General features: G+C 40.7%; 1 protein-coding gene across 2 annotated transcripts in view; it reads left to right on the top strand.

Moving 5' to 3' along the window:
- The window catches only part of AFF2 (ALF transcription elongation factor 2), a 337,074-nt gene extending 327,754 nt beyond the window's left edge, over positions 1-9,320 (top strand). For both annotated transcript variants that reach the window (XM_067304178.1, XM_067304179.1), the window contains exons 20-21: positions 2,593-2,807; positions 7,416-9,320. In XM_067304178.1, coding sequence (XP_067160279.1) covers positions 2,593-2,807; positions 7,416-7,537 — 337 coding nt within the window. In that variant the 3' untranslated portion in view covers positions 7,538-9,320. The remainder of the gene's footprint in view (positions 1-2,592; positions 2,808-7,415) is intronic.
- The last annotated feature ends 1,768 nt before the right edge of the window (positions 9,321-11,088 follow it).

Below are 11,088 nucleotides of genomic sequence, written 5' to 3' on the forward strand. Positions count from 1 at the left end.
TGCATTACAACTCTTTTCTTTTTCCATAAGAAGTGGCTTATACCTAACATTGTCATGGAAAGCAAGTTATCTTTTTAGTCCCATCCTGTAATGCAGCCCTACATAGTGTGTGCTCTGCAGGTGACGACATCTCCCCTGTGTTATTCAAAGGAACTGATTAGGTGCCCAGGATTTAGAATCAGTGAGTTTTGACTGGAGGAGAAAATTCTTGTCCAGATGCAAAGTAGGCAGCTGAAACCCAGCATTTGGGTCAGCATCACTTCTATATGACACTTGCAGTGCCTTCCTGCTAGCTTGGGAGAAAAGCGCGTAAAGGTCTGACAGCCTAAAAGTGCACGTCTCTCTCTTTTATTCAAAGGAGGAAGCACTTAGCATATAAGAATAACTAAATATGTCAAGGCCTTGTTATAACAGTATTATCATGACACCTGTGAACCCACATGCAAAGACCACAGCCCATACCTAGGCCTTCTGTTGACTCTGTCTGGACTCTCAGAAGAAAAACTCTCCAGCTGGCTCAGAAAGTTGACATACAGTTCAGGTGTGTCCTGGTGGCCTCAGGGATTGCCATGAGCCTGATGCTGCAGCGGGGAGCATGTGTGCTGCGGTCCCCGGGGCTACTGGTTCTAGAGTTTCCTCATACTCCCCCATAAATTCACACCAGATGGTAAGAGAAGTCACACCACAGAGAAAAGACCAAACACCATGAGGATATGGCCCCACTGAAGACAGATCAGTCTGGTTCAGGATGGGGCAACAGCAGGATATTCTCAAATCTTTTTTGAACAAAGCAAAACTTATCCATTGCTATGAAGTGTCATATGGCTCAGGATCTCAAATCATCAAAAATCTCAGCTTGGCTTACTGGAATTTCTGACCACTTTTGTTTGAAAGGGTTGTGAACCTCTATGAAGTTGGCCTGAGTTCCAGGCTGTCAATGAAACAAATTTTCCTTGGTTTCATTACAGAAATGTTTCCCACCTCTAGCGACAGAAAGCGCAAAATAGAGAGATTTAATAGACTCACCACAGTAATAATGGCTGTGCACAACAGGGTAAATCCAATGAACAATGATGTGCTTTATTTGGCAGAAGTGCGTCAGCTTGTTGTAAGTGGCTCTAACAAAATACTCCTAGTCCCCTCAGATACTTTATAATTTTTAACTGCTTGCAGGCCTAATCGAGTACAGCTCAGCTCTTCTGTGCATTAAAGACACTGTGGCGTGCCAAGCAACCAGGATGTTCTGAGACTTAAAAATAAAAAGTTTGTGCCATAGGATATGCTTAAACTATAACACATAAGCTGTGTGAAAAAGGTACTAGCTGCTGAACTAACTTGGGTCTTTAGCTCCCGAAAAAGGATGTATCTCATCTTGAAGAGCCTGTTGTTGAGCACAGAGAATAGTAGGAAAACAGTTGGAAAATGTGCAGCAAAAGCTGGTGTCAGAAATGTCCTTTAGCCATAGGCTATGCCATGAGTGGCAGACTTCTTGTCGTACAGCACCTACACAGTGTCACATCACAACTCTGTTCCCACGCTTCATGTCTATGACCATCGGCGGTGGCTTATAAAGCCAAGAGGAGCCTTTCCATTCCGGGGTTTGCATGGGGCCCCTAACGAGACTGGGTGAGCTCTGTGCTGTTGTCCAGCATGGAGCATCAGTGACTGCTCGTCTCGAGAAGGGTCTGGACATTCCTATCCGAGGAGTCTGGGCATCTTCGCTTTGTGCAGAGAGTACTGGGAGCATCTCAGCCCAAGTGTATTTCACAGCAAATCGAATGCATTTGTTTAGGTAAGTGGTTCCAAATGAGGGCAAGAGAAGAGATTTTTGGAACTCGTAATCTTGTTCACTGAAACCAGTTTTCAAAGAGAGCAGCTGTACATGAGCTTTCAGCACTGCACAGTTCTAAACATATGAGATTGCTGTGCTGACCTCCACACTGCCTGCAGCCAGCAGGTGATTCCTAATTGTTGGTGTTAGAATTAAAGGAAAATCTATATTAGAACATTAGTGCTGCACTAAGTAGGTGACTTAAAACACAGCTCTGTATAAAGCTGTGCAGATGAACTTTAGGCAATTAGAAACAAATCTCCATAGCCAGTCTTAAAGAATCCTACAGAGATACTCATAATTCTACAGTACCCTCAGCTCCTAATACTGCTCTGCAGGGTGCTTTTAAGACTTGCACTTTGCTTATTGTCGTGACTGTATTTGGAGCAAACTGTCATTGTGGTTTCCACAAAATGCTTTGATAATAAGCCAATATTGCACATTGAGTGTTTTCTAACTGCCATAGCAGCTTCTGGCAGCAGGTAGAAAAATCATTACAGCTATGAGATACTTCTTTCTGTGAAAGATTGCTCTATTTTTATGATAGATATATACATTTTTTTAAATAACAGTTTCATTTGTAGGGAGGATTAAATCTCTTTTTATTTTCAATCAGCCCAGTTTATAAGCTGTCCTCTCTCATAAAACCAGGGGATACAACTGCACGTTCTCCTCGAGTTGGGGTGCAGAGTTGATTTTTCTGCAAGTTCAGGGTAAGCAGTGTGGCTGAGTGGGACTCACTCTGCTTTCGCCTCTCGCAGGAGCACAGAAACGCCGTCGCCCATGTCCCTCAGCCCATCCCCAGCCAGCTCTGCCGGGAGCAGCGCGGGCACCGCTGGCTCCTCCTCGGCAGGGACCATCACCATCCCTCAGCGCATCCACCACATGGCCGCCAGCCACGTCAACATCACCAACAACGTCCTGCGGAGCTACGAGCACTGGGACATGGCTGATAAGCTCACTAAGGAGAACAAAGGTGCCCCGCGCCACCGCGTCCTTGTCCTGTTTCACTCGTCAGCGTTAGATTTCATTTTGTCCTAACAGGAATTGTTGGGAATTGAACCTAGAACCGCCCCATCTAAGAGCACAGCTGTGACAGCTTGAGTAAACAGACCAAATCTGCTCGCTGGTCACCGTAGCCAATTTATATCTTCCCTTGTCAAGCACAGGGGGAGATGTGTGTAACACGCTGAACGCAGGGTTATCAGAGCAGCTGGCAAATAATTTAGCAGACATGAACCCCAAGTGATGAGAGCTTTTGAGTCTGCAAATTCATTCAGAGTTTCAGCTTCTCTTGGAGCACAGAGGTTATTTCCAGAGTGCTCTATCATCCAGTTTAAGACTATTAAAATGTTAGCTAGGGTAATAAGCAAATATTAGATGTTAAGTTTATGCAGGGAGTCTGATTATGACATGTCCACTGAAAACCATGGCATTGTCTGTCCTACGATTGGATTGCAAATCCATTTATTTATTTCTAACAGCAAAACGTAAGTCTCTACCACGGTTGTTCCAAGGAGTTTTGGCAAGTGGTTTGTGACTGGGTTATATTGACTATAGTGGAGTTGCAGAGATGTAACTAAAGGACAAATTTGCCCTATTGCTGGCCAGCTGTGAACTGCCCCCATGGTAATGTAATTATTCATATTCCAGCTTGAGCTTACATAAATCTTTGACAAAGCTTTCTTTGATACTGGAGGTGCAGAGCCTAACTGGGAAATAGTCTCTTTGTGAATTGGCTCATTCTCTTAAATTATACTGAAACTTCAGATGACTGACTTTTCCCGACGAACGTGCTCACTGTATGCAGTTTGATCTTACTCCCATTAATGTCAGTGGCAAATTTCCACTGATTTAGAGAAACCAAGCTTGAGATTTATAGGGTTTTATGTCTGAATAGTAGGTCATAATGATCTATCCCTGGATGAGGAACAATAATAGAAGTTCTGTCCAGTCCTCCCCACTGCTTCTTGTCTTTGTTCGCGTTCGTTAATTTAGTAGCAGTGCAGTCATTTGGGATTTTTTTCCGTAGTTGCATCCATTTTCACAAAATGTGAAAGTGATTCCCTGTCAAATGTATTGCAGAATATTATAGTGGGAATGCAAAAGGATGCTCTGATAGGAGAATGAGATGGTGATAATCTTGTAATTAGCCCTGTGTGTTGTGGAGTTGTTAAATGTTCTGCTTGATATTGAATCAAAATAGCTCAGGCATTCAGCCAGCAGACAGAAAATGTACCCAGGCACTGCTGTTATCAGTCCTGGAGCTGGATGAGGAAAAACCCACTGATTCTTTTTCTGAATTTTCCCCCCTATACTCTTCTTTTTCTCATTTTGATTTACGATCAAATAAACCTAATTCTACAAAGTCATATAGGAGTAATCTTGATTCAGATGAGCAGTCCCCTTGATTTTAGTGGGATTGGATATATGAATAAGAGTTTCTCACATGAGCAAGACATTTAGGATTGTGCCCTATTTGGTCATATCTTTACTTGTTTTACAGACTACAGCATTCTCACAATGAATGGAAAGTTTGTGTTGCTTCAAATCTCATTTAAGTATAACTGTAATCTCATAAGTCATTGGAGAGGGAAATCAGATGTTCATACATGTTATAGTATACCTGTCTTTACAGTCTGTCTGGAAAGACACCTCATTCCTAATTAAATTTTAGATTTAAAGTTGCACACTTAAACTGCAATTTGAAAAAAGCATGGTGTAACAAAACAGAAGTACATAAGAACAGCTGCTGTAATCTGCAGGTTTTCATCATATCACATGATGGATTTCATTTGCATAAGGATATATTTAAGACATTTTGACATGAGAAATAACATATTGTTTCATGAAATCTAACTGTAATGCTAATTTGTAGCAGTTTTCACCTGCATCTCTGAAATCACTCAAAACACATGCATATTAGTGGCTGGGACAGGGCTCACTCCTTACTCCATAGCTACCTCCACTCCACCTTTGCCAGCTGGGCTGACAGCTGCTGCGCACAAGCCCTGGCTTGCTGATGTGTAGACTCTGGGTCCAAATTGCCCATGACAGCAAACAGGACAGGTGCAAACCCTAGGCTCTGCCCTAAGTCCCAACAATGTACAAATTTCTTGGTCTCTATATCTGGGGTTTAGGCATTCAGGTCATCATAAAAAATGAGATTTTTTTCCCTTGGAAATTAGAATGGTCTTTAAAAAAAAAAAAAAAAAAAGCCTGTTTAATTGAAAACCCAATATTCAGTCAAAAAACAGATCTAGTGACATTTTTTTTTGTGGCGAGTTCTCATTGTTTCCTGTTGTCTTCTGAATCACAGGGGGTATCTTGCCCCAAAACATGTCCCTGAGGAGCTAATAGAGCTTGGGGTAAAAATGTGGCCCCATCGTTCTAATGTCTAACAGCCTAGCAGGCTCCTCCTGCTGCCATAGTTGTTTCTTAGGTTATGCCCATGCAGACACAAGGGACCTCTTCCACATTATAGGAGTTACATAGCCACATTAGTGAGTCTGCAGCACACCCTCGCTGTGTGCACGGCTGCCAGCTTCGGTTTTGTGCTCCTCTGAGTACGCCAGCACACTCCCAGTTTGGACTTGACTCATGTCCAGGTGGCTCAGAGCAGGAGGCAGATCCCTTTCTTGTCAGCCTCCTATAAACATGTACCATTAAAGTAAAAAAGCATAGCAAGAAAGAGAGCAGCACAGCTATGACCTACCAAGGTGATCTGGATTGAAAAGGAAAGGGGGAACACACAGCAATGTACCTTTGGTTGAATTTACTGTAGTCAGTGGAGTTTAGGGCATGTTGGGGAATAGGAGTAGGTGATAAAACCTGCCTCTGTAGCAGAGCAGCCTAAACTGCACATTTCCCAAAGCCAAGCCATGTGCTGGTCTATGCTGGATCACCTTCAGAGCTGTTCACCAGTTATAGCATCAAACTCTCAGCTGATTTTACAAAATTGGATTTTTTTTTAAAGCTTCTAAAGATAGCAGCACTTTTGCTCTGCAGCAGAAAACCATCAGCTCTGTAGTGATGAAGGCCTGTTATTTCACATATAAGTTAAATAAGTGGCTTTAGTGTTTATAGCTTTTTCAAGAAATAATTTTGGATTGGTAAACTGAAATTAGTCTTCAAGCCAAATTCCCAGTGTTTAAAGCAATTATTGTTTATTTGAGCCTAGAATTAGATCACTAGAATGCAAGCAAGACAGTGCATTATTTCACTTCTAAATGTATTGATTTCACACTGGAGGAGGGGAATAAAAGACAGAGGAAGGAAGATTAAAAGTAACTGCTGGCTACAGAATCATAACATGACTGGTGATATCCCTAAGCTTTCTTTATGCTTGCCTCCAGCCATATCACTTTGTGCTGTGATACAGTTGTAACTCCCAAGCTGACCAGGGTCAGGCTGTCAAGACTTGGATAGAAGACCTCAAAGCAGCACTTACATGCTGAAGAAAGTACTGATAATGATTTTGTACCTAGCACCTACTCTTCAGAACTGCAGCCAACACAGTGTTAGCTGGCCGAGTGCTGAGAGGACTGGATTTTAGACGGGATGCGAATGTAGGGGCTCAGCCACTGGTTATCGTGATAGTTGATTGCCATCTGTACTCTGAGGGGCTTCCAGCTGAGGAGGGGTCCCATCTCCTAGATGTCATTTTCCTGCCATGTTCCCTCTCTCCCTTTCCTCCTTCCCCCTCCTCCCCCCATCCCCTGGGGCCTCTGAAGCAGTTACAGGATGAGCAGATGGCCAAAGCTGCTGCAATGGCAGTAACAGAAAGTAAAGGGTCCTCTTTAGGATCCAGACCAGCTCTTCATGCCCAGGAGAGAGTACAGCATGAAAAAAAAAAGTGTCATAGTTCATTGCCAACTATTTAAATCATACAGTCAGCAAGTCTAGACTAGGCTTAAAAAATTGAAAATGAAGCTCATCAGAGCTAAAGTAAGACCATTGGCAACCACCCATACCATGTTTTGGTTGACTTCCAGCATGGATAATCTAATTTGGTCTGTTTAAGTACATTGTTGCCTTTGTTTAAATTCTGCGGTTTTAAAATCCAGTGCAAAAAGAGTTACAAGATGTCAATTTTAAGTTTTAGAGTTCAACCCTAAAGAAGCATTATAAGGTGAAGTATTCTGTGACAGACTTCTATGATGAGGTGATTTCTGTGGTGTGAGGGTAGTTGATTCTTGGACAACTTACCTAGAAACTTTTTTTTGCATCACTTGCAATCTTTAGGATGAGCCAGGACATTTTTCTAAATGACAGTGATGGGTTCAAAGTCATAGATTGAATAGAGAAGTTGCCGGGGAGGTTCTTTGCAGTGTTTTAAGCAAGATTTTAGACAGGATGTCGCCACATAACTTTCTGATCTTGACACTGGGAGCCACCTTAATGCAGGCCATGTGTATCAGGACTCCTGTGTATCAAGAATCTTTCCTACAGACCATGTGCTCATGTGTACAAAGTCTTGACAACTCACTAATTGCACTGCTGCTAGTGAGTATGAAATAGTCATAATACATGTATTTCTGTACAGTTGCCTGAAACAATGACTTCTGTTTCCTGTGTATTGCAGAATTCTTTGTAGACCTGGACTCAGTGATGGGACCCTTAACACAACACAGCAGTATGACCAATCTGGTCCGTTACGTTCGCCAAGGACTCCACTGGCTCCGCATTGAGGCTCATTTGTTGTAGTGACTGCTGCCCTGTTCATAACATCCCCATTGCTCTACCTCTACCAGCGCACAGACGATCACTGGTGGAACTCCACTCATTTCTGGAAGTTTATTCATGTAACTTCATTTTTATTGCCTTTTTTAATATCCTATCTCTTGGAAGTAGAAGTCATCATAAATGGAACTTATGACTCAAGAGCAGTATGTGTTGTACCATCTACTCATTTTCGACAATTCTCTATGCCTTGTGTCTCCTGGATCCTGCTATCCTTATGTGCTTTATGGAACGGTACATTCCCTGCAGTATTGTTTTAAGTCCATGCTGCCTTCAAGTGAAAACAAAAAAGCACTTTGAGAAGATACGGATTCCTGAGAAATAGTACAAAGCGTCTTAAATATTTGAGGGTATATAAGAGAAGTCCCTTCTGAAATAAATTAGTAGAAGTTATAGCTATTCACTCAAAATCGCCTTCTGAACCTGAACCAAGCTTTTCGCCACTTAATTCTGGCATCATTACCTAACACAGTACATCATTGCTAAGATTTCATACTTTCTATAGGCTTAATCTCTAAAAGAGAACATTGAATATCTTACAGGTACATAGTGTAAGATCACCAAAGGTGTTAGGAGGTAAAAGGTGAAGGAATGCCTCATTAAAGAAAGATGACACACTATGCAATGAGGTTTTGATATTCCATTCTACCTGTTTATTGTCAGCTTAATAATTTCAGTAGGCAGCACAATGCAGTTTTTAGGCAATTTCAAGATATTAGCTTTCATAGTCTCATCTACCATTCCTATACTAAATCTGTAAATTTTCTTTCAGTTTTACTGTTTACTCTCAAACAAATAATCATCCAAGTTTTTTCTTCATAGAACAATCTCTTCTTGCATAGTGACTCAGTGAAAGCAGATTTTAACAGGAGCGCTACACTTTAAGCGTCAATATTGTATGTAAAAGTCCATTAATAACTGTATGCACATTATTCATGAAATTCTCTAGAAGTTTAACTAACCGGCTACTGTTGAAACATTATAATTCCATATGGCATCAATTTACACCTGTTTTGTTCATTTCAAAGCATTAGAAACAAACAGTATTATATTGCTATCTTGAAAACAATGACAAATTAAATAAAATCACCAGATTTACCCAAAAGAAATATAACATTTGTTTAATAATGGCCATGAATTCTTCAGTCAAATTACCTATTTTCCAAGCTCTGCATCTATTTACCCATGCTGTCGTGTTTCGGACCATTCTTCTAATGCATGAATAATAATGAGACAATTCAGATAGAATTTCAAAGCAATTGTGAATAAATTAGACCATTTCACATTTGCTCTTTCCTCTTCTTCTTTTCCCCTGTTATAAACTGCACTGCTGTTCTGGTGCCACTGCAAGAAGCGCTGGTGCATGAAACAAAGCAAAATGAATTTATATCAATATTTCACAAGACTTTAAATGGTCTCATCTCATTCTAGATGTAACGCCTGCATACCTTACTAAACTGTAAATTCCATTTCTATAAACTGAAAATGCTCACAGCAATGTAAATATTATTCTGTCTCATCTCATTGAAATAATACAATATGTGTATTAAATGCCATCCAGATATTAATTACTTGCAATTACCTTCTGCTATATAATCCTGTATATCCTTTAATCTGGTGAGTTATTGGATTCTACTCACTGGGTTGTGACCAGATAAATAGGACAAATTTCCATTTAAAAGGTTCAGATTGTTATGATTTTTAGAGCAGGCCTTGCATATTTGCAATAAGAGCAGTTTAAGGACTATGCCCAGTGCACATTTAAGACAAACATCACTGTAGCAGTTGTATATTAGTTTCCTTTAATACTCCCTTCCCTTAAAAATCAATAATTCCTAATATTTTGTTCCACAAGAATGTATTGTAAATGCAGCCAAGGGATCGTTAGAGAAATCATCCAGTTTGGGGCTGTCTGCAAAGGACATTTGCAGAATGTGCACATCCTGGGTTGTCTGTACATTCCTGTTCCTACAGCGGTCGATATACCCTTATCTGTTCTTTGAGGGTTTTGGTAACCTGACTGAAACATGAATCGACAGCATTTGTCACACTGTTTCTGGCCCCAATATCTAATGAACAAAACCACAACAGTGAAAACTATTCAGAAATGTAGAAGAAAGATTTTTTTTCTATTTTTTTTTAAAGGAGAAAAGAAAATTCTTACAGAAGACTTTTTTTTTAAGCAGAGTGAGTATTTGAGATGAAGTAGTGGTGGGGTGATTTTGTTATAAGCCAAAGTTTTTCATTACAAGATCCCACTAAGGGGATTCAGTAGCTATTTAGACTAATTAAGTGCATTGTCGTCACTTTTTTCTTTAATGTAGACTGAAATCCTAGACTGCCATGAATTTATGAAGATAGGTATGTCCTGAAATACAATCTTCAGAGACAAGACTGTTCAAAGAGTTAGCTGCAGTCAGCTGGTGAAGTCAGTGTATTATCTTTCCCCTGTTGCTTGTAGTAAACAGACTCCTATCTCTAAATTTAGCCTATGCTCACAATCTTTTGCTTAAACAGCTTAAGGAATTAGCCCACCTGATTTTGCATCCTGTGACTTAGTTTGAAATGTATGCAGAATCAATGGCATGATTATAATAAGTCCAGCAGTCTAGCCTAGGATCACAAGCCAACTTACTATTTAGCAGTCTTGTTTCAAAAGCAGCTTAGGAACAAATTAAATATGGGGAGTGAATTACCTTCTTATCCCTGGGGATGATGCTTCTTTTGGGCTAGTTATTAAGGATTATTGCACTTTTACAGGCACTATATTCATCTCATTTCAAATGCCAACATGTCATCTTTGTGGAATCATTTTACCCCTTAAAATATTATTTCAAGCAGAGTTAATCAAATGAGATTGTTTGTTTGTTGCGATCCGCGGGGAAGCAACATGCATTTGCCTGGGCATTTTCTGTGTCTGCTCTTAACACTGCCCACTGCAGGCATTCACAGTCATGAACCAAGCACCAAAAATTACAGGATTGGCTTCAAATCATGATTTTTTTCTTTTTAATAAACTTTTTATGTTCCTGCATTTGCCCTCTGGATCCTGAGGTTTTGTGGCTGAATTCAAGACATGTTTTTAGGCATTTCTCAAGCATGCCGAGGGCCAGAAAATGACACATTTATTTTGAACAGTGGTAAACTGAGAGACTGATGCAATTGCTTGATTTCTGCAGCTGGGCTTTAAGAAGGACACTAAGCTCCATATAAAATTGCCAGAGCTGACAAGACTGTCATTTGTGTCCCATGCTTCAGGAGGTTTGGAGCAATAACCATAGCTCAGCAGTGAAGGGAGCATGCAATGCAAAGGGCTAAACACAAACATTTGGGAGCTCCATCAGTACAAGATCCTAGGGCAGCAAAGTCCTAAGTGCTTGAGTGAGGCATTTACATAGCACTTAACCTCCATGTCAAGAGCTACAGCAGGTCTTAAGTGAAGCATTTGACAATGTGCAGGCAGAATATCCTGCTTTTAGTGCAGTGAGCATCTCCAGCCATGTGACGTGCACTGG

The sequence above is a fragment of the Apteryx mantelli genome, chromosome 13 (assembly GCF_036417845.1).
Source record: "Apteryx mantelli isolate bAptMan1 chromosome 13, bAptMan1.hap1, whole genome shotgun sequence".
NCBI classification, from domain to species: domain Eukaryota; kingdom Metazoa; phylum Chordata; class Aves; order Apterygiformes; family Apterygidae; genus Apteryx; species Apteryx mantelli.